Below are 25,112 nucleotides of genomic sequence, written 5' to 3' on the forward strand. Positions count from 1 at the left end.
GTATTACGAGATGTCATACGGCCTCAACGTTGAAATGCACAAACAGGTAAGTTTTCCATTCCTTTTTTAGTCCAAGTAATGATTAATTCTTTTGATCCACCGAGAGATTTAAGGTCACGAACAGTAATATTGAAGTACTACCGTCCAGTATAATATTGAAAATTAATTAAATTAAACTAAATAAACTAGTATTGCATGGAGAATTGATAGCTAAAACATAGAAGGGATAGTGATCCCTCTTCAAATTCTTAGAATGTATCCCATGTAATTCTTCAAACATTACATACAATTAAATAGTAAGATCGAATAATGTAATCTTTAAGTAGCGCGAAGTTAATCAAGATCACGTTTAACTCGGATGCTAATTGTAAGTATCCGAGTAGCCCTTCGTTAATTGAGCCCGGGGTCAGTGAATCGTCGGAATCGGCCGCGGTCGCAAATGAGGGGTGCGCGTTTAGGCCGGGAAATCGTGTAATTTCTGCTAATCAGGGGAAACTGCGGCGGGGCAGTCCCCTCTGTCAGCAATTTTCTTAAAAGCGGCTACGGTACAGCCCCTCGTCGCTACGCGGTCATGCTCGAAAGTGGGGCTTCCGAACTCCAAACAACCCTCCCGCCGTCCCACGAGCGGTACAACGAGCTGATATTCATTAGCATTAGCGGCCGATCATTTCTCACCCTCGTACCTCGAGGCGGCGCTTAATGGGCCGAGGCGCGGGGGAGATACGTTCTCTCTCGGGCTCGGGTAGTTATAGGGCGTAACACGGCGCTAGAATCACCGCGGAATTGTTTCCGGCGAATAATGCACGAGAAATCAGAACGTCTTTTAAAGAAAAGAAAAAAAAAACAAAATAACAATCGGCGCTATTTTAAACGGTTCTCGCAGATCTCGCGATTGGAACGAGAGGCTGTCTTTTAAAATTAGAATAAGGTCATCGAACTTGATTTATTAATAATGAAGACTGCAAACGTCTACGTGTCATTTCGAATTCAATTAGCTAAGGGTTTTGTTTTTGATTAAATGGCTTATCTTGGAAAGTGTATCAAATAATTAAATAAATCTTCATTCCTTCTTTTACGTAGACTAATGTAAGCTTGCTAAATTGTATATATTGAGGAATCTAAAAATATATTCTTCGATATACGTCATTTTTTTTCTTTCAACGACGATGAAACTTCTGAAGACCCGTATGAAAAGTTATCGGCTCTTTAATTAATTGTACGTGATAATATCGCACCGATGTCATGCGATAAAACTTCTGAGAGAGACCCGTTTAGTACAATTTGTAAATTTGTCGGATAATAATATACGCCAGATGTTAAAATAAAAATCGTATAAAAAGTAAGACCACTCGAGATCGTTGGAAAATCAAGTCAGGACACCGCGACTGCACAAATTGCAGCGGAGATAATGTAACACAGCGAACTCGCTTCTCTGATGCTAATTGAAAGAGAAATGAAAAGTTATCGGTTCTTGGCGGCTCTCTAATTAACCGTGATAATATCGCGTCGATGCTCATGAACGCGCGATTAAATCTCTTTTGCCAGCTTATTCACATTAATTGCTATCTTCCAAGCATATTAGATGATTTTGCGATGTACAAAATCAGTTAGCGTGATATCTTGAAAGAAATTAACTTGAAAATTAAATTTTTGAAATTTTGTTATAATCATTTAGAAGTACGCTTTACTATTCACTGGTTCTTCGGTTTCTTCATCTGCTATCAACGTAATGGGCATCTCAAAAATGTATGTTTATTACTTTCGGGGATGTCGCACGTCGCGATGTCAGTATCAAAATCCCTTGTTCGGGGCAAAAAAAAAAATAAATAAATCAAATTCCCTTTAGTCAATCCCCGCCACTTAGCAGGCTTTCGCGTCGCGGTTTTCTCGCTCCTTTTCAATTTGAGCCCCCGAATGAAAACAATCTTCCCCTACAAGGTTAGATCCTTCTGTATCTCTGCCTCGCTCTTTTTCCCGTTTCACCACCCCTTTCGTTTTTACCCTTTTCGCTCTCCTTCGTTCCTCGCGCAGCATTCTCTTCCTCTCTCGCGTTCTCTGCCTTTGATTTTCCGTCGCATTTTGCCCACCCTGTGTTCTTCTCTCTATCCCGTAAGCCTCTCCCTGCTCGTCGCTTCCAGAATGCTAGCCATCCCTCGCATCTGCGACCCTCGTATCTTCTGCCACAGCTCGAAGTCGACATTTGCCTCTCACCCACCCTACCGCAGCCACCACTTTACCACTCTCTACTCGACTAACTCGAATTTGTTGGCGATGTCCCAGTTCTTGTAGGTACGATTACTTCTCTCGCTTCATCTGTTTCCTCATCCCCAATAGCAGTCTTGAGTTTTCTCCCTTCGGTCAGCCTCACTCACGAACATTGGCTTGCTCGCGCGCGCGCGCGCGCACGTGTTCGATTTAATTGCATGATATAGATTGCGACCGATCGCTCGTCGGAATATTCGTCTCTTGACTCTCGCGGTGACGAAATAAAGTTTTTGCAACACTTTCGAAGTTTCTCGTCATCGACGTCACTCTACATGAATATCGTTTATTATGAAGAATCTTGGAAAAATTTAGTAGAAAAATCGCTAAAAATTTAATTTAAAAATGTATTAAATAATATATGTAAGAATAAAATGACGAAAGGTATCAAGTTACTAAAATTTATTATTAAGGAGATGCCAGCGTCGTCTTGAACAAAAATATCATTTTTGTTAATTACTAATTATTTCATATTATAGCTTCATAAAATTAAATTTTTTTTGCCACGTAATTAAAGTAATATCTCATCATATATCTAGCTCTGATATATTTTATCTCTAAAGCAGGTAAACAATCAAGATTAATAAGAAACAATTACAAATTTCTTTATTCACCTCAACAAATGTTATCAATATATTAAAATATTTACTTCGTGGAAAAGTTATGCAGGTTATGTAATAATCGAAATAAAGGCAGAGCTAGATATAAAATAAAGAAATTAATATAAATTTGTTGAATTAAGTTTACAAATCTAAATAAAAATATTTTAGTGTACGACAAATTGTGAACATTGATATAGTAGTATATAGTGATGTGTCACATCAATAAAATAACAATCCTGTCAAAGTTCAACCGTCACGTCAACATCTTAAATATAATATACAAGATTTATTTAGCCATCTTCAGCTATAAATTAATGCAATAAATTAATACGTAACGACACGCAAAAAAAAATTTAGATACATTAAAAGCACTAATAACGAAAATCAAGGTACATCGGATCCACGTAAGTCTCAAAGACATCTTTATTATATGATGTCTGAAAGACATCTTAATGACGTCTTCAGAACGTCTTATGTTCGCATTTTGAACATATTGTTCTCCGGAGGAGTTTCACAGTCTGTAATTTAAACTTTCAGTTGATGCCGATGTACAACATGATGTTAAATAGTAAAAATCAAAGTAAATTCTTCGTTGCCGTGAAAGAGTGACTTGGAAAGATTTATGAATCACTTAAAAGTAGAAAATATTTATAATCAAAAATTATACCTTTTCAAATTTTCGAATTAATACGATATCGTTCGTTAATATGTGATAAAGTTTTTTTATCAGTCGTCCTATTGGATTCTTGCGTTCCATCGAATTTCATCGTATACGAGTTTCTCCGGAAAACGAGATTTGCAGCGATAGAGAAAAATGGGCGGCTCGCAAAAAGCGGCCGCGACTACGCAAAAGAAAAGCGCGAAAGAGAAAGGGTGGAATAAACTGGGCGAATCAGAGCGACGGCGAGGACGAGACAGAAGAGCTAAAAACTCATCGCAACGCGACTGGTCGCGCGTTACGTTCTCGCCCTATTCATCCTATCGAGTCGTACGTACATACGTACATACATTCGACTGCCGGTATATCTGTCCGATAACGCTTATCGCTTAATTGAAAGGGACGTCCTTCGATGCGACGACCGCCTGCTCGTTGCCCCGCTCGATTAAGCCGCGATCCACGGTAATATGTCGCGGATACATTACGCGCACGCGATCACGAAATGGGTCATTACCGAGTCTTGGGATAGCCGAGAAAATTAGAATTAACCACGAAATCCCAAGGAAGTGGAGGTAACAAATTAGTTGCATTCGTTTTGATATTTTAATATCACATCATTAGTTCGCATCAAGCTGCGCGGGAGCCTTTAATTAAAAACTTGTCGCAAGAGATTATAAGGCCCCGGTTTCACAATTCGCGGTTAACTCTTTAACCGAGGTTCAACTTACTCTTTGTCAAAGAGACGAGGGAGTAAGCTGAACCTTTCGGTTAAAGAATTGACCGCGAATCGTGAAACCAGACTTAAGAAAAGAGAAGAAAAATTTTTATTTTGATTTATTCGTAATACCAATTAAAGCTATCAGATATTCTTTGATTTTTATCAACTGTTCTGTATTAAAATTGTATCCGAGCACAAAAAAATCAGACGGCAATAACTTTTGCGTTATCCTAGAAGAGAATCAAGCCGCGCTCAAAAGTTATTACGAATCACATCGTCTCTAAGATAGGAATCCTTCGAGCGGAAATATCGAATTGAAGACGGTGTTCTCTCTCGAAAAAGCGCGCATCTCTTTGGAAGAATATTGCCGCGGCGTTGTTGGCGTTGTTCGTCAATACAAGAGTAACTACCATTTCCCCATCGCGGGTTCGCTCGGCGTCCGATAAAAAATGTGCAGGCTGACCAATTGCGTATAACTCACCCTGCCTTTCCAGTTCTTCCTGCCTTCATGCATATATACGTCTATCTATCCGGGCTTTCTGTCTTCTGCTCTCTCTGGTCATCTCTCCCTCTCACCTTCGTTCTTTATCCTTTTTTTTTAATTCTCTTACTCCGTCTCTCTTTTGGTGCGCGCGACCCCTCTCGCTCCGTCTCCACGGGTTCTCTTTCGGCGGTCGGGGGTCGCTTTTCCAGGGTTCTCTCGTTCGTACACACGTGTTAGCGTGCGAACGCGCGAGCGGATGAGAGAGAGAGAGAGAGAGAGAGAGAGAACGCGCGTATACACACTCGCACTCGCAATCGCACTCGCACTCGCTTGCGCTTGCTCGCACGAACACCTATGCCGCGCGCGCATACACCCTCCTAGGGGTCGTGTATTCGAGTTCTTTTATTTTGCCCTGTGGAGGTAGCAGAGGGTTGAGTCGAGCGAGAGAGCGGAGAGAGCGCGAGGGCTGGGGGCGATGACATCGATTTTTTACCCGTTGCTAATCTCAATGTTACCTCCACCTCTTTCTCCTCCTCCTGATCTACCTCCACATCCGCCACGTTTTCCTCCACCCCCCATTCGGTCATCTCTATCCCCTTCCTCCCCATCCCGCCCCGTCAACTCACTTCGTTCTCCCTGCTGCCCCCTTGCCCCTTCCCCCTTCCCCCTCCCCCTCCCCCCCGTCCCGTTGTCCAGCCTGCACCTCGGCCATCCGTTTTGCGGGAAAACGTGCATGTGCATCGGGCACATTCGAGAAGGAATAACCATTTTTTCGTGCCGGACAACACTCGCTCCGCGTCGCCCGCGTCCTGCAAATTCTCCTCGTCTCCCAACCGCCGCCTCCGACCACCTCCCGCAATCCCCGACACTATCCCTCGCATCCTCTGTCCATTTTTTCGTCGAACCTTTTTTCGTCGCCCGCCCTTCTTCTACACCCACCTAACCATCCCCGGTTTCGCTCCCTCCCGTCCCCTTTGCCACCTACTGTCGAACAGAGCGAAATCGAACTGACGTGGACGCGGCAGTTTTCCATCTTTCTATTCCCCCGTGGGGGCGATGACATTTTTTTCGGTCTCTCAACTTTTAGATCTACGCGACCGGCTCCTCTGACGTGAAAATATCGCTGGAGCGATATTGGCGCGGCATTTCTATCGATACAAACCCACTACTAAATACTTATAACGTACGATTTTACCCTCGCCAATTCACCTTCACGAGTCGTTGAGATTGAATGAAATAATTTAGTCGATTAAAAAAATATATAATTACAGTGATTTCCGATTAACCCTTAATTCACACAATCGGGTCATTTGGTCTCCTCATTGAAATACTAGTATTTGGCTAAATAATAATGGTCTTTGTCTTTTCTTTTTTTAAATACACAAATTTATAACTACCCTCTAAAGATATTAAAGTGTACGTAAGAATCACTTAATAACTTTCATATACTTATAAAAGTGCACTCTGAGAAAAGGTTGCTTCGATTTAAAGAAATGTTTCTTTGCTATACCTACGATTAAAGAAAACATTTCTTTGATCTGTGAAAAAATTTCTTTGATTTAAACGTTATTTTTTTAAATCAAATTTTATTTAATGTTTAAAGTAATGTTTAAATCAAAGAAATTTTTTTCTTTAACCGTATAGCAAAGAAATATTTCTTTAAATCGAAGCAACCTTTTCTCTGAATAATGAAAATTGATCCGAGACAAATTAATTCGCAATTCATTGTGTAATAGAACTAACTATAGTAAAGAATCGGAATATATTGTCGTGTGTACTAAGGATTTTAGTACACTTTTAGTACGATGGATCATTCATGTCTCGGATTTACCTCATCTTTAGAAAGTATTTATAAAGTTGTATATTTAAAAAAAAATTCTATGTAAATGTTATAATTACTTAAACAACACAAAGTATCCAAAATCGAGACATGAAATATTTTTGGCATCTAAAAGATGTCTTACGTCTCAATTTTGGACTTTGTGTTGTCTGGGTAATTACTGCTTCTAGTTTTTTGAAGAAAAGAAATGCGCAGAACAACGAATGACCTAACCGTGAGTACTAAGAGTTAAATTATTTAAGAAATACAGAAATTGATTTGCGATTACCATCGTGCAATCAGAGGTGATAAATAGGCGACAAAATACAAATATTTCTTTCATGTTGTGGTTATGTGAAAGTCACGTGGCGATCGTGAGCTTAATCGCGATCCGATTCGATCGACGCACATTAATGAGTAGCCACCCCGAGGTACGAGGGTGAACCGACGAGCTGTGCATGTATGTTCGTCGAGCACTCGTCATGCGACATGTGATTACCGCGATGTAGCCCCACAATGCCGTGACACGTATGTCCTGTACGTTATATACACAATTCGTATCGCGCACCCCCTATACAACCGGCCTCGATTTCTCAATTAAGTCTCGAATTATTCAAAACATAACTGTGTAACGTTAAACCTGTGCACGCGACATTAAATTTCGAGTAAATTTTCGGTGTTACTCGTACAATTGAGGGGCTAGATTCTATAACAGGATAGACGTGGATTTCGCGGACTAAGTTCTTATTGTCCGCCGGATTAATTTTGGACATCGATTTCCAATTTCGATTTGGACGATTGATTCTTGAGAATTTTATAGCGCATTTTTCTTGTGCTTAAACCAAATTTATAACTTTTTTATCTTCAAGTCATAAACGGAAAAAGTAACTTGTAAAAGGAAAATTTTCAAGCATTGCATTTTTGTGTTCGACTCGTCATATCTTAGCCAAACATGAATATTTCTTTGAACTTTCACAGAATAAACTTCAACATATTTTTCGAAAGAGCATAAAAAAATTTTTGAAACATTTCACAGCCGAATGTCGAATTTTTCAAAATGTTTCTTCCAAATTCGTAGTTTTATTCATTCGATCACACAAAAATTGTCCTTTTCAAATTGCCATCTTTTACGCGAAATCCGCACGTATCCTGTGTTATAGAATTCAGTCCTTCAAATTTACAAATGGATCAGTCATTTTGAAAACGACATGTGCTATTCTTTAATTTTCGAAAATGGAAATATGACGGAATGTTTTATAAAAGCGCGCATTTACGGCGCGTATCAAAAGAAATTATGCATCTGTCATCTAGGAATTATTCTCTTTGGAAGCAACAGTCAATAAAATTAAAGTGCATTTTATTTCCTTTTGAAAATCGCGATATTCTTTATTCGCGTTTTATTTTATTTTTGACCGCTAAGAGAAATTACCCGAATAGTTAGCTGTTATTTGAAAACACATTTGATTCGATTATTTGTCGTGTGTTTGCAGACCAGTGTTGGGTAGTATGCATCTAGATACATGTATATAGAATACATTTTGTGTATCTAACTTGTGTCTGAAATACATTTAAATTTGAGTATTTGTATGTGTAGCTAGATACAAAAACACAATATCTGAACTGATTTTCAGGTACATTTAGCAAAGACATAATTCTATCATATGTGTGATAACGTCATTCCTGATTATGGCCTGAAATATAAGTTTGGTCTGTAAAACTAATAAGGAATAAAATATCTGGAAAGTTTAATCGTAAATCATTTTACGATCAAAAATCTTTGAAGTGAAATTTAATTCTAAAAAATAACAATTGAGTCAGTGTTGAAAAAAAGTGGCTCAATTGTCAATTTTTAAGAGTGAGATTTTATTCTTTAGAGTTAGATTTCACTCGAAAGATTTTAGAGGGTATAATGACAAGTTTTTGCAATTTCATTTTCGTTTGCCGTATCATATGTTATAATTACAATGTAAAAATTATTAGTGTCAAAACAATTTTTGTTTACAAAAAAACAGCATGTGATCTTTATATACAAGGATCTTTATAGTTACTTTATTATTATTATATTATGATTTAATGTCTTCAAAACAATAAAACCAAAAGTGATTAATAAATAATTTATTTAGTACGTTTCTTAAATATTACTAAAATTGCAAAAAAATTGCAAGAGACAAAAATTGTTTATTTTCTTCTCTAAAAATTTTTTAATACTATACTTTCTTATGTTGATAAAAATAAGAAAATGCAGTACTAAAAAGTTGATAAAAAATACTGAAAAAATTCCTAGAGATTTCTTCTATGAGAAGAAAATAAACAATTTTTATCTCTTGCAATTTTTGTAAAGTTGATAGTGTTTGAGTAAAAAATTATTGAAGACCAATTTTCGACAATTTTTAGTAATTAATCTTGTTAACTATTGCGAAAATTGCAAAATGGTAGAGAACTTTTTCGACTCACAGTTTAGTCTGCTCTATCTGCCCATGAAATATTTGGCGATTTATATTAGCGATTATTTTGGGACATCCTGTATAATATAAGATATAATTTAAAAGTATCTCATATATGTATCTGAAGATACTTTTAAAATATCTGTATCTGTATATAAATACATTTTCGCACATGTATTTGTATTTGTATTTAGGTACATTTTTCAAGTATTTTACTCATCACTGTTGCAGACGGAAATCGCGAAGAGGTTGAACGCGATAATCGGGCAAGTGCTTCCGTTCCTGGCGCAAGAGGTGAGTCTTTGACTTTCTGTTTGGCACGCGTGCCGTGCGATCTCACAATCGAGTGTGACGACGACGCGATAATGATAGCATGGCATTGCAGCATCAGCAGCAGGTGGCCAATGCCGTGGAGAGGGCGAAGCAAGTCACCATGTCCGAACTGAACGCTATTATCGGGGTAAGTAGCCGCTCACCATTAATTTCCTAAGTCATCGGTTCTAATGAGATAGATCGTAAAAATGTATCCAGAAAAAATTCTTTATAACTAAATAGTTCACGGCCTATATCGGTGAATTTAATCTTACGATTGAATAATTGTTATTTGAGTGCAACTTGACACGGGGTTTTTTTTCATTCTTGCAGCAGCAACAGCAGCAAGGTCTTCAACAGCTACTGGTGAGCATTTTATATCACATTTAATGCATAAAACACATGGTTTAAGTTTATATTTCTGTTATTTATTGGACGATAATTTGGAATCATTTTATAATGAGATTCATCTTAAAGTAACGTGTTATGACATTTGGCTGATGAAAATGTCATGAAAAATTATTTTCGTTGTTAAGAATAAGGAGAACAATTTAATACGTTGATTGCACGGATTACGTGATTAATTTTACGAGAATCTAATTAGAGATTATACACAGCTGTTAGATATTAAAGGAGCAACGGTAACCCAATCTCTCGAGTTAAATAATATTTCATTGTTTTTAGAACTTTCATATATGTCAAAATATAAATCAAATTAATTTCTGTGGTTGAATTGCTTAATTTCAAACAACATCTGCGTATTAACATATGGTAAATAATAAATTTAATTAAATTTAATCAAATTTACTGCATTTCTTGACTCTTTTGTTTTAGTTAAATTACGACACAATGAATAGAAGCAATGGCGATTTCGTCCAGAAATGATTAAAAATAACTCAAATTGGGTATGACATAAATTTAACAGGACATTACATTGTGATAGTAAAAGAGCGCAAAAATTTTTAACACTCTTTGTTTACCCTATTGATAATGTACCTTTCTAAATATTCGTCTGAAATATTGGATAGTGTCGATTGGTGTTATAGCGCCGCTTACTGGTGACTCTCACGATGAAAAATGAATTAGGAATAAAGTCGCTAAATATATAAAGCGCGCTCGATGGAAACGAAGAAAAAGGAACCGGGAAAGAAAAGAAGTGAGAGGCATCCCATTACAAATGCTTTTTATCTCGATATCGCAGCAACAGATCCATGCGCAGCAACTGCCTCACGGAGCGGTGGTCGGCGGTCTTCCGCCGGGCGGTCTGCTGGGCTTCGCAGGTGCGGCCGCGGCGGCCGCAGCCGCGGGTGTGCCGCCGCATTTGGCGCCGCCGCCGCATCCCGCGGCCGCGGCTGCGGTCCAGGCACAGGCGCAAGCGCTGCTGAAACCCGCCGATCTACAACAGCATCGCGCGGCCGCGGAGACACCCGAGGATCGTAAGCCGATCGCTTTGCCGGACGAGAGGCTCGGCCATCGCTCGGTCTCTCCACCTGAGAAATTTCGCAGCCGCACACCCGACCTCGAGAGCGACCCAAAGAGGCGGAAGGAGGAGAAGCTAGGACATGTGAGTACCATTACTGGCATTGACACCATCCTACCGCCACTTTCTCGCGCGGCGGCGCGGCGTCGCGACGATTTGCCCCGATTTGCTCGAATCGATCGGCAGTTCGATCGGACGATCGATGTTTTACGTTCCGTTCTTACCATTTGATCTATCGGATCTGTTTAATTTAAAATTCTATTTTATATTTTGTAAATTAGTAATCGGATTTTTATTTAATCCTCCGGAGCTGATGGTATGTTTATTGAGCCGATTCAATTATAAATCTCTTTGTAAAATATGTCAAACAATTTAATTTTCTTTATGTATAAATTAATGTCCTACGTAATAGTTTTCAAAGGAATGTTCTAGGAACATCCTTAGGACGTAGAACATCCTCTGACCGTTTTTAAAATGTCATTTGGAGAACTATAGTATTCGAAATATACAGGGTGTTCCGAAATCCACGAATCACAACATATCACAATTGGAAAGTTTTCGAAAAATTGATTAAAAATGTTATGTGCGCATTTTTATTTCAAGTAATAATTTTTCAGATAAGGATTTAAATATAACCAATTATAGAAATTACTTTTAGACGACTACTTATCCATGAATCGCAGTATTAGTAAACGCGCATTTTAATATTAAAATGAAATCCGTCTAAACGTAATTAATCCGTAATTAATTATATTTAAACCTTTATTATTTTACAAATTATTGCTTAAAATAAAAATTTACAAATAACTCGTTTACCTTAACCTTCTCGAAAACAATCTTATTGTTGATATTTCGATTCGCGAATTTCGGGACATTCTGTATATGTGATACTTAATATTCATTTCCTTTTTTACACGAATTATGTCATCTTGATTCCTTGAAATTACTTAGTGCTTTTTAATTAATATTAATTTAAATTAAATGAGTCTTACGGACTAGCGTCAGTAACTGTGTTACAGATTTTGTCAGCTTTGGAAGATTAAAATGAGTTGTAAAGTTATAAATTGTTGGAAGCAGAGCGCTCTGTAATTTCACGAAAATCGACTTTTCCGTTTGAGACTGTACTTCTTCAGCTGTTGAAAGTAGAAGAAAAAGTCAACGCATCGGTAACGCAGGTGCGTGCTGTTGCATTGAATATTATTCGTTGGTCAGTGCACACTTAACTATAGAGAGAGACTCGGCGTCGAAAAAGTTGCGCGTTACGGCGGAGGGCGCGTTTAGCTGAGAATTAAAATACTAATTGCAGCGACGTCGAAAGCCGATAAAACGGCCGACACTCTCGGCAATCAGGAGCGAGGGAGAAGAGCAAAGGGTGGTAGAATAAAGAGAGCGCGCGCGTTATATCGCTGGAAAGTAAACGTAAGAGTAATAAAAGGGCTGAGTTAGAATCGAGTTCGAGCCGCGCGATAAAGGATAGGAGAGCGTCGATGCTAACTTCCACTTAACCGTCGAATTCGCTGTAAAAAAAAAAAGGAGGGAGAGAAAGAGGAGAGGATGGAAAGTATGCTCGATAGTCTCGCGTGCCGTCTATGTCGGCCTCTCTTCAGCAGGAGCGAGCGTCCCAAATGCAATCATGCGTCGCGGAAGTTTCCATCGAAATCGGATTACCCTCGTTCGCCGCAAAGGCGGAAAAAAGGACCCGGACTTCCTGGCCGGTCAAGAACCTGTACTGTATAACCCGCGAGAGTTCTTCCGTCTGTTAAGTCGGGCGATCGTCTATTTTGCTTAACGTCTATTCTGAAGTGAAGTTCCATGAAAGTGTGTTTCTCTGTCCTGAATCACAACGACAAAAAAAGTGCGCGAGCTCCTCTCCAGAGGCACGAACGCGGACTTTAGGGCAGAAGGGGGCGCCGACGGAAAAGGGGCGGGTGTATAATTAAAAACCGTGAAAACAGGCGAACAGTTAGCTGGCTCGTCGTGCGCGCACTAACTAAATTGGATTATTTTTCTCAGCTGCTCCCTTACTTCCTTCGGCTGCCTCACTTACCCTCTCTTACCATCTCTTTTTATCTTGTTTTACTTTTTTCCGGTTCTGTTATTCTCTTCTTTCATATTTTTTTTTTTTTTACACCGATTATAGCGTTTCTACGCGAATTTATTAGCCGGCCATGTTGATACCATCAATATTCTTTTTCTTTCTCACGCGACTGTATTCGTTGATTTACATTAATTAATATTATTTATTATTAATTATATAATTTATATTATTTATTTAAAAGATATCATAAAATCGTTGAGAAACGTGATCTATTATACAGGATGAATCGCGTAATTCGAACGAGTTATACCTCCTTCATGGTTGATAACAGGAAAAAGTGGCAAGGGGAAAAAACTAAACGATTTAATGATGCCTGATTTCTTATGAAGTTACCGTCCTCGTATTGCATGACTCATCCCTCTAGATGCGGGTGGAAGGAGAAAGTAAATTATCCACGAAACAAATACACTAATAATATATAATAAATGATCTTATTAAGCAATATTTTTGAACACAATCTTAAATTGAAGAAAGATAAAGGATATAATACGGAGCAAAACTATAAACTATTTTCTTCGTCCATTTGCCCTTTCAACTATCGAGGAACGTATTTCCCAATGGTTCTTCGCCACGTTCTGATGACCTCAGACCACCACTGTTAAAATTACTTCTCGGACAACCGTGTAGTTGTCGCGGCCAATTGTCGCGACCAAGCTACTGGGTGAAAATCAAGGAAACGTGGGCGACTAGAGCATCTTGCCTCCAGCTTTCTCTGCGTTCCCTTCCAACCATGCTTTCGTATTATCCTTCGTTCTTTTTGGATGTACTAACGATGCGTCGTTTACACGAGCAATCCCTTCGGTCCCAAGAGTGCTGAGAAGTTTGTTTGAAGTTGAGGCACTGGACAGATCCGGTCATCAGCTGCATTTCCCCGCAGCCGTGAGTTAACTTAAAGTCATGATAAGTAGAAAGCAATTTTAATGAAATTACAAAATTGTTATTACAATGTAATGATGTTACAAAATGTTACAACATTATATTATTACTTAACAATTTATAATTGTTAGATAATGTAATTGTCAAAATATGAAGACTTCTATGTACATTCCGTTTTTTAATCATCATAATATGGAATTACAAAAATATTTATCATCAATATTCCAACAAGATTTAGATGTCAAAATAAAATATTTTTACGACGGCGCTGTCAATCGATTTTTTTCGCGATTGATATTCTCATAATTCATCTTTTTACTTATTTACTTACGAATTTTTTAATTTTTTTATATTATCAGAGAAAATTATAATAAATGCTTTATATATATATTGAAATCCTCACTTTTTATGTATACTTTGAAATCCGTCACATCTCCTTAAAATCACGAATACATCTCTCTAGTACAGAGTAACATGATCAAGAATGCGAATGCAACATCGTATCCAGTCGTATGCATATAATTCACGAGAAGACCGACGAAGACGAAAAGAGAGAGAGAGAGCGAGAGAGAGAAGGGGTGGGAGGAAAGAGAAGGGGGACGCATCCGGAAATGAGTTTTCGTTCGTGTCCACGCTTAGGTTCTTAGGACTGCCGTCGAGCTTCGTACCTACATGTGCACGCCGAGAGAGGATTAGTCGTAGCTCAGGATACCACTACCACTATCTCTCTAACCCCTTCGCTTCATCCCCGAGGAAGCATTAATCAAAGGAGCAACCGTATGCCCTGTTTCCGTCGCGACGAAAGCTGCTGCCGGTTCCCCACATGAAATCGCTATATCGCGGGAAAGGGGTTTATTTTGTCTTACACATGTCGAATCGAAAATACAGTCTTGCAGATCGAAAACTTTCAATGATTATTTTACGATGTTTTCTTAAGTTTATTTAACTTTAACCTTTAAATTGGCAGGTGACAATATTCCACGCATAATTATCTTGCTAATCTTGTTCTGGAAACAGGAAAACAAAAAAACATTATTCATTACGTTTTATCATTTCATAAGAATATAAATAATGTAAATTCAACTTTATACGTGCTATTAAAAAATATATTATAAAATTTTGTTTAGGCTGTTCTGAGCACACACATCTATTTAAAGATTCAAATCAACGATTAATTTTAAATTCAAATTCAAGTGTATAAAAAAATGGCTTCAATGTATGTGTGTGATTAGTTTCCCGCGTAAAAATAACTTATTATACTGCAGTATAAACTAATCACATACACATATTGAGATCACTTTTTACACACTTGGATTTACACTATTTACAGTATTAAGTGGAAATATATACGTATGTTATTTGTGCATAGTTTTTTTATCTATTCGATATCTATTATGGTGAGAAAAAGGATCTATTTGATGCCTTTGTGGCAACATTTGGAGAATAGTGTATCCAGTTCTCGATTACTGCTTTATTTGATATAATTACTCCTACTGCGTAAATGGAGAGATTGTGTCTGAATGTCTGACTGTGACCTCATTTTCTCGTAATCGTCATCCCGGCCGGTTGTCACTACTACGGCGCTACTACATTGTGAAGCAGAGGAGAGGCAAAAAAGATTCCCGATAAAATCCTGGGATCTACCTCGCGCGCCCGCGGCGGTCTCGGTAATGCGACGGAGCATAGTGCTCGTTGTGAAATAACGTTTCAAAAGCGTGTCGGATGGCAAAGTGCATTTTTCATAGCGGTCGAAATGAAATTGAAGACGGAAAATCTCAAACGTGTTAAATGGTGAAATTTTCGCGAGAGAGACACGTGCTGCTGCATGATGAAAAGTAACTTCAGCTAGAAGGTGCTAGAAGTACCTAATTAATCGTTCAATTAAAATTCGTTCGACCTAGTAATTCCGGGTAACTCGGAAATCTTTTTAGAAACGTGCCCTAGTTATCTGTTAGTTATCTGTTAAGTAAGAATTATCGGCTCCTCAAAGTCGAATTTTTTTCGTTCAGTTTTTCGTTTCGATATTCTACGAGCAAGGTACCGAAATGTTATTTTAGTGTTGTTCGAAAAAAAAAAATCGCATTTGTTTACACTGAATGCGCAAGCATCCACGGATTTCACAGGATTAATCGAAATTCTCACGGCATTAGATGCGCTAATGAATGGGAGTAGTTGAATTCGAAGCGGAATCGATGCTGGGTGTTTACGAAGACGGTGGTTGAGGTCGGCCGGTTTAACGTGTGTCTCCTCGCCCTAATCCGTAGAAACTTGCAGACATCGGGACGCGCGTAGATGTAGATTCGTCTGGTGGGAATTTAGGCGGCGGGAAAGAGAATGAAACGATACGATAGCGAGAAAGCGAGAAAGACAGCGGAAAGCATAGGAGGTGGAGATAGCGCGCGGAGGAGAAGGTGGAGGAAGAGTTGGGACGGGTTGGGATGGGTGGGTGGTTGAATTTTTCATCTGACCACGTCGAACCAATTAAAGCGGACCACGGTACCCAACCTCCACCTCCAACCTCTTCCACTTTTTTCGTTCTCTCTTTATTTCCGCCCCGCGTGCTGGCCTTTATCCACCCTCTCTCTGCCACTTCCCTCCCTCCCTCCCTCCCCCACGTGAATACGAGAGAGAGTGTTCTCTTTCTCGGATGTGCCCTCTTCCGTCTCGTTCCCGCCCGCACGTCGCGCAACCCGTCGTTCACCCCCTTTCCCGGCACCGCGCGTTTCCTCCTTCCATCCTCTCGTCTTCCTCCTCTTGCCTTCGTTCACTCACTCACTCTCTGGCAACTCGTTGGATTTTTTCGCGTCACGAGGCGGTGTAATTTATTTGGCCGAGGTAGAGAGGCACCCGCGAGGAGGTGGTCGACGAAACGAGCGGGGGTTGGGCTGGCGGGGCGAGGGCTACGAGGGGGGTATATCGCGGGAGAATAGGTGGAGGCGGCAGAGGTGAGGCGGCACGGAGGCGGAGGTGACGCGGCTAGAATGAGAGCACGAGGGATAGCGCGGAGGGTAGGAGGAGGGGCTGGTTTCAGTTTATTTTGTGGGTCCTACCTACCCGCTCGTCACTGTCCAACCCCGTTGGTCAGTCGGTATACGTTGTTCCCCGTGCTCTGTCTCGCTCTTCTTCTTCTCTAGCGCAGCTTCGTTTCCTCTTTCGTTTTTGTATTCGCATCCCTCCCCCGCACCACCCACCCGCCCTTCTCGCTCTTATACGGTATCACCGTCCTTTTTTTTCGCTCTGTCTCTTTTCCCCCCCCCCCATTCCTTTTTTTTCCTCGCTCTATCCGTCTCTCTCTATCGCGACTGTATACGTATATAATATAACCCACTCGTTCGCTCCACGCGAACAGCAACGCCGATATAATATTAAAAAAAAAAAAAAAAAAAAAAAAACTCGGGACTTCCTGATGGATCCGCTCCTGTATTTTTCGATTACTTCGCAAGCACGGTTTTTCCCCGGTGCAATCCGACCCCCGCGCGCCGACGCTCCGCCCTTCACCTGTTCCACCTGTCAACTCACCGAGAGGGCTGCGCCTTCTGCTGGAAATTGAAAAGATCCTCGGTGTGATTTGTCGTCGTTCCACTACTGTCTTTGTCGAATGCGAACGATAAAACTACACGCATCCCTTGATCTCTCGTGCAATAACTCTCGCGGAACAGATATATACATTTTTTTTTCTTTTTCCTTCTTTTCGCTAATTATAATTTGTGACTGAACTATAATTTGTTGACTTTAAAATATTAGACGAGAAGAAACTCTTTCGCGTCTCTCATGTTTTATGTCACGTTTCTCTGTGTATTCATTATTTTATCGTGTACTACTGTATCTTACAAAATTTGTTTAAGCGTTTTTACAGTTGTAAAAATCCATTGATTCTTTTACGGTACTTTTATTTTGTCGAAGTATCTTTTTATGGTACCTTAACCAAACGTACGTATGTGATACAAGACCTGACGATATTAACGTCGGATGTCGAGACTCGGTATTGCTTCGGGCGATCGAATCGATCTCGCAGCTGCCAGGAAGCGTAAGATCGTAGTTTTCTGTTGACCACGGGCGTCGTTCTAAATCGCGACTATCGATCCATCCCCGCGTATTAACGGCGACGATTAGATAACAATAATACGTTCACCGAGAGTATTACGCGATGCCAGCTGCGCACTTCTTGGTCGATTATCGTTCACGCTCGACCACGCCATCGGACTTCTAACTAGTTGCGCGTGATGGTACTAATGAGAATCCCGCGTCCACGAGAATCCCTCATCCATCATCCTTCCGCGTTATTTCCGATTCGCGCCGCGCACGCTTCGCGGTCTATCCCTTGCACTCGATAATTTGCACTTCGTTACCTTATTGGCTACTTAAAATTTTTTCGTACTTAAACCAGTGTTCTTAAATCAGATTTTACAAGATAACGCATTGAAAGATTTATTTTTTTTTTTTTATTACACGGCTTGTCTTACATCTACTGACAATGAATTTTTTATATACATGATTTCGCTGAAGTATCTAAAAATTTAGGTGTATACAAATCTGAAAATAATCTTGCTGAACTATTAAAATAATTACATTGAAAGATTTATTTATTTATTTTTTTATTACGCGGCTTGTCTTACATCTACTGACATTGAGTTTTTTTATATACACGATTTCGCTGAAGTATCTAAAAATTTAGGCGTATACAAATCTGAAAATAATCTTGCTGAACTATTAAAATAATTACATTGAAAGATTTATTTATTTATTTTTTTTATTACGCGGCTTGCCTTACATTTACTGACAATGAGTTTTTTATATACACGATTTCGCTGAAGTATCTAAAAATTTAGGCGTATACAAATCTGAAAATAATCTTACTGAACTATTAAAATAATTACATTGGAAATAAATGGACGAACTAAAAGATTTTGATTATATCAATCAGAATTCCGTTAATCTCAGTCAGAATTCTAATTAATCCAATCGGACATTTTTCTCAATGTAGGAAATTCAAGTGTGATGAGCAATGTAATAAAAAGTTTTGACATTCTAGCAACCGACTTAAATATTCTACATAATTATTTTGATAATCCAACAAGATTATTTTCAGGTCAATATGTAACTAAAGGTTACGCATTAAAATTATATAGAAAATTGGGTCCTAGTGAAATGAATTAGTTTTTATATATGTTGTATAATGTGATAAACAAAAAATGTTATAGACACATAGCTGAAATAAAAAATAATTCTTAAAATTAAAAATAATAATCGAACTCTCTCAAGATTTAAACAACAATGATGAAATAAATAAACGTTCAAGTGAGAATACAATTTTTCTACATGATAATTCGTGTGTTACAAATTAATTATATTTATAGTATAGATAATTCTTAAGCTAAGGTGTATAAAAAAAAACATAAAATTTGCTCCCAAACTATATAGGTGATACAACAGATTTTTGATAAATTAAAATCTACCCATTATTGAGTCTTTATAACATCTTTTATTCACCACATTATAAAATATAATTATATATGAATAACGAAACTCACTTTATCGGGATCCAATTTTTCATGCGCAGAGATTCTTTGTAGATACTTTAGCAAAAGCGTTTTTTTCCGTATATAGATTCTTTGATTAAATTGGGAATGATATCAATTTCTTCTAAATGAAAGATTATCGATATTTATTAACAGTATTTTATGATATGTTTTATCACACACATACACACACATATACACACACATTTCAACAAGACGAATGAAAGTTTTCGTTGAAGAAATTTCACACGGAATCAACAATTTGACTGTATCTAAAAATTGAGCTAGACAGATCTGAAAATAATTTTGTTGCACTATCAAAATAAATACGTAAGAATCTCAAACGTGATAAACAATGCTGTATAAAATGCTTTGACATTCTAGTAACTAGTTTGAGTGTCTTACATAATTATTTTGATGGTTCTAAATTATTTTCAGGTCTGTAGTTAAATTTTTAAATACTCTAGCAAAAGCCGTTCTTTTCGTGCACTTTTTCGTTATTCAATTTGAATTCAAATGACTGTACGGACAGAAAGTAAGAGATCCAGACGCCATCACACTTCTTGCCGGTCAATCCCCTGATCGTCATTCACCCGGGCACTAAGTGGTAAATAACTTGGTTATCGATTACAAAAAGGTGAGCTCCCAGTCCCGTGAGGTTCCCGCCAGCCGGAGCAGGATTCATCAATTCGGGTCGGCGTAACAAATTTTATATCCGTCTTTGCGCCTTATTACTTTTTCAGACGCGAGCGCTCGGAACAGTCGATATCTCCGACGGGCGGGATCTCTTGTTACAAAACGCTCTGTCGACCTCTCACAATCGCTCGTGAGAGACGTTGGTGGACCTGTCTTCCTCTCGCCGAGGCGGGATACCGGGATGTCTTTCTTCGTCTCACTCACCCCCGTCTCTATCTGTCTCTTCCTTATTCTCCGCTTCGTCTCATCTCTTCCTCCTTCTCCTCCACTTCCTCTTGGCCTGCCACCTCTCTTTGCTGCATCCCTTGGTGCCGCTTCCACTAGCTCTCCTCGCCAGGAATATAAAGATCTCGACGATCTCGGTTGTAGCGGCCAACCCAGTGGCGTAACTACGAATTTCAAAGCTTCTCTATTTTACGACCCGGTATTTCGACGTCGAAAACCCCTTTTCGCGCGCGCCTTATTCCGTTTCAATTCTGATCAATAACGTTTCATTAAGTTTATCGCCTTGAATGAGACCATTCAGAGAAAATGTACGAATAAAATTGCAATAATACAGTTTACGGAAATTTAAAGTCAATCTTCTTATAAGCGAAATTTCTAAAAATCAGAATCAATTGATAACTAACGGAAAAATCAGATTTCACCGCTATTTAACCAGTACAATTAAAAATGCAAGAATCCATCGATGTGCAGTCGATCAACGCGTCAGACCGCGTTAATGAATTAATTAAGTAATCAATCAATCAGTTGGGACGCGTCAAAAGTAAAGGAGTGGGGTTGGATTTCGTTTCATAGATGTATTTCGGTATAGGGAGGGAAGAGAGACGCGCCGAAAGAAAAAAAAAGCGCAGCCGTTGCTCTTTAGCGCCGAAAAGAAAGGCGATCAACGCGAAAGCTCTCGCAGGGCTTTTATAAACTCTGCATTATATTGTTCATGTCGAGACGTAAAATAATAATAACAACGATGAACAGAATTTTTTTCTTAACATTGCATTTATCATCGTTGAGATATATGTTTTTATTAACGTTATTTGTCGTATGAAGACTAAACCTCAAAATTGTGGCGCTAAAATAATTTAACTCATCCAAATTATGGCGCTAAGATAATTTTACTCGCAAACTTTTAAGAAATTATCTCTCTTTTTGTTTAACGACTTGTTTGTAGATAAGCGTAAAAGATAATCCTCTGGTGACGATACAGTTTATTTCTAAAATAGAATGGTACATATTATAGTTTTAATAATCTGCCGCAAGTATCACGAGATACGTGACAGATAGCCGACGTGTGAGGGAAAATAGCGCAAGCATCAATCTCAATAAATTGTAGTTGAAAATTGTTAACTGAAAATTCTAACTTGTGTTTGTTGCGCTCAGTTCATAATATGTATCGCGAACCGTGGCGTCGTAATAGTGGAAAAAAGTCAGGCTCGAATCAAAGAAACGCCTACAAATCGACACGCGCTTGCAAGCGTGCGCTTTCATGCACGCATCGGTGCGCTTTGACGCCTTTCTGTATCGTGCACACACGCACACACGCACGCACCTATACACGCGTGCGAAACGAGGCCCTCTCGACGTCAACGATGAAACGCATACGTGCACGTGCAGAAGAAGCACTTGGGATACCTAAAGCGGAAATTCGAGGTGTGTACGTGGTTGCGAGTGTATCTGCCGCGGCGCCTTGGGGCAGAGAGGGCAGGGAGGGGGGGAGGAAGGAGCGCAGGCAGAGGGTGCTAGGAGGCCAGGGCGGTTGCTCGGGGAGTTGGGGGTGGCGTGCAGGGTGGTATGATGACAAAACATTCGCTCTGAGCTTCCGCGGGGGATCGGGGACGCGGGGGCCGCTCGATGTACAGCCGAAGGGGTTGGTGGCGGGGCAGAAAGGGTGGCGAGACGGAGGGGAGCTGGGTTAGGTTCGCGGCTGCTCTCGGGGGCCAGGGGTGACCGCGCGGGGGTGTGGGGAAACGTGAGCGCCGGGCGGAAAGAGACCTCCATCCACCAGCCTCACCCTCACCCTCTTTTGCCTCCTCCTCTTCTCTTCCTCCTCCTCCTCTTCCTCTGTAAGCGAGGTGAGGTTGTACGGTCGGCTCGCGTCGTTCGTGTGAAACGCGCGTGTACGTGTGTATCTCGCGCACGGACGCGTATGGTCGCGCGCGGTTGTGTACACGAGTGTTACTACTTCGTGTACTACCCTCAGCGAGTGTGTGGAGAACGGGCGAAGGATGAGAGAGAGAGAGAGAGAGAGAGAGAGAGAGAGAGAGTGAGAAAAAGAGAGACAGGAGACGGATAGATAGTACAAGACAGAAAGAGAAAAAGAGAGAGGGAGAGAGAGAAACACGGCGACGTGGCGAGGAGGTTTATATCCATCATTTTGTATTTCTCGCAGACATAAAAATCTATACCATCGCCGACCCTCTCGCCCGCCCACCGACAGCAGCACACCGCGCCACGCCACACCACACCACGCACAACACCGCCACGCCGTTTCGCTTCGCGCCAGAGCTTCGCGTCCCTTCGCCGCGACCGACCAACGCTTTCACCACCCATCCGAGCACCTTCTCTCTCCCGCTCCTCTCGCGACCTACTCACCCTCGTCTCCCGTTTCCCATCCCTCTTTCCATCACTCGCGCCCTACGTACGGAGCCGAACCCTGGCTGTGCATCGAGAGAGAGTGTACAACCGCCGTCTCACTCTCCTTCGTCACCCCTGCACCGCGGGATGGATAAATGGATGGATGGATGGATGGATGAATGGATGGATGGATGGATGTATGGATGGATGGATGGATGGATGGATAGATGGATGGATGGATGGATGGATGGATGGATGGATGGATGGATGGATGGATGGATGGGGTTGAGCGATGAAGGGAGAGTGGGGTAGGATGGAGCGGGAGTGCAAATATCGTATTTATTGTATGACGGGTCCGCGTATCCCAAGCTAACGCCTCCTGCCGGCCCACTTCCTCCTCCTCCTCCTCCTCCTCCTCCTCCTCCTACATCTCCTCTTTCCAGTGCATCGAGAGAGCGCGTCCCTTTTTCCGACTTGCTCTCTCGCCTCGTCGCTCTCTGCTTCCTCCCACCCTGTGTGTACATATATATATATGTATATACGTGTGCGCGTTTCGCACCTTTCGAGAATGCTTCTTTCGCTCTTTATAACGCCCGGGACATACTCGGACCACCTTCGGGCCGAGCCCTTTGCAGAGGATGGCTCACTAAGGGAACGAGAAGGGAACGACATTGTCGTTGTTCGTTGTCGCCGCTGTGACTCTTTGTAGTATAATCGTTTGACGATGAGGATCGAGTTATCATTGACACTCTCCTCCACTTTCTTCTCCTTGTCTCCCTCCCGTCCTCTCTCTCTCTCTCTCTCTCTCTCGTTCGTCGGAGGTAATTATGAATACTGCTCAAAGCGATGCAATAAGGACGCGCTGATTGAACATTTAATAGGAGGTTTAATATCGCGCGCCCAGCGCCGCGTTCGCGCTGCTTGGCATAACAACAAGTGGATTTATAACGACGAGACTCCGCACACGCGGAGGTGCGAATATTCGTTGTTGGTGGTCGCGGCCGCGAGCACACTTGGACGTATCGTACCACGCTTTGCTGCACGGATCGACTGTAATTCGCTTTTATCGAATGACGAGGGCGAGCCGCCCCTTTCACGCCGCATATAAAGTAATTATCGGACAAATGCATCGGTGTCTTGGAACGACAGGGTTGTCACAAATTCCTCATCCGAAAATTTTATAACTTTTCCCCGATTTCCAGACAAAATTTCATGACTTTTAATTTTCCTTGACTTTTGATAACATTAAAAATTCTTTTTTGTATTTTCATCCTAACTTGAAAATCGTTATTTCGTGAGAGATTAATTTAAATTAATTAATCGTTAAGTTGACAGTATACAAAAAATTGTCTAGGTGTGATGTACGTTAAACTTTTTTAAGGCCGAGAATTTTTATTTTCCAGAAAATTTTGCAAAATCCCCCGACTTCTTTGACCGTTTTCGATTTTCTTGACAATTCCGATTTCCAGTTTTGTGGCAATCCTGAACGAGACTGATCGGTATTGCTGTTTGCTAAAAATATCTCTTTTATTAAACGTCTTCAACTTTTACGAAGATGAGATTTCCAAATCTTATTGAGAAGTTGAAAAAATATCGATGTAAATAATTAAATTAGGAAAGATAATGATTGACTCTATTAATATTTACGAGATAGCATAGGGCACGCGAATGCAATAGTTGTCGTCAACTGCGCGTCATGTCGGAGAAACGACTCTCATCGTAAGACACGGCGCTTTTAGTAAAACGCCAACGCCCCATACATGCGCGCGAAATCCGGGGGTAGGTGAGGGTAACAAGAGCGGTGGGCGGGGGGGAGGGGGTCTGTTGTGGATGTCAGAAGCAAATGTGCTTTCGGCGCGGAAGGAGCTTAAGGAGCCCGTAAATTTCCACACCGTGGAAAAACGACATGCACGAGCCTGTTGAAATCCTCTCGCCGAGCAGAAGGTCCTCCCTTACCTTCCCTACCCTCTTTCGAACTCCGTTTCTCTCCTTTTTTTTTTTCGCTCGCTTGTTTCCCTCTTTTATTTCTCTTTCTTCCCTCCCTCTTCCTCGCTACCCTTTACTCCCGCGGCGCGAGGCTATTGGCCACTTTCAAATTTAATTTTCTCACACAGCGGCGATGCCGAAAAACATTTACGGGCTATAAAGGATCGGCGATGGGAAGTGCAAACTATGGTTACAAAAAAAGAGAGGGAAAGAGAGATAGAGAAAGTTCGTCGGAAACGAGAGGTGGGACTCGTATGCGTCCGACCGCAAAACTGACGAGCCAGAGATGGCGAACGTTACCGTCGAACGATCTTTGAGGGACGTAAAATGTCCTGATGCGACGATAGACATCGAATGCCGGCGGCGAGACGTCGGGACGTGTCGCGACGCCAACATCTCGAAATTCTGTAATCGAACGCCTGCCACTGGTAACGATATCTGAGCCTTAGAACAGTGGTACAAGTATCTTGTATTTCTTATTTTCAGAGATAAAAGCACTTAAAAGTACTTAATAGAAAATTCAATTGTTTTGCAGTATCTTCTGTAGTGGACACTTTAAGAAATACTTAAAGAATACAAGTCTTTTT

The 25,112-nt window shown here is 40.6% G+C and overlaps 1 protein-coding gene across 9 annotated transcripts in view; it reads left to right on the top strand.

Annotated features, from left to right (window-relative positions):
- Positions 1 to 25,112, top strand: part of gro (TLE family member transcriptional corepressor groucho) — a 79,339-nt gene that overhangs the window by 40,062 nt on the left and 14,165 nt on the right. For 6 of the 9 annotated variants that reach the window (XM_087411437.1, XM_087411436.1, XM_087411438.1 and 3 more), the window contains exons 5-9: positions 2 to 46; positions 9,219 to 9,281; positions 9,373 to 9,447; positions 9,633 to 9,665; positions 10,501 to 10,863. In XM_087411437.1, the coding sequence (XP_087267563.1) occupies positions 2 to 46; positions 9,219 to 9,281; positions 9,373 to 9,447; positions 9,633 to 9,665; positions 10,501 to 10,863 (579 nt within the window). Of the gene's footprint in view, position 1; positions 47 to 9,218; positions 9,282 to 9,359; positions 9,448 to 9,632; positions 9,666 to 10,500; positions 10,864 to 25,112 lie in introns of those variants that run through there. The other 3 variants (XM_087411439.1, XM_087411441.1, XM_087411443.1) reach the window with 2 other exon arrangements.

This window comes from Acromyrmex echinatior, chromosome 11, assembly GCF_024713525.1.
Source record: "Acromyrmex echinatior isolate Ae372 chromosome 11, ASM2471352v2, whole genome shotgun sequence".
In the NCBI taxonomy this organism is placed as follows: domain Eukaryota; kingdom Metazoa; phylum Arthropoda; class Insecta; order Hymenoptera; family Formicidae; genus Acromyrmex; species Acromyrmex echinatior.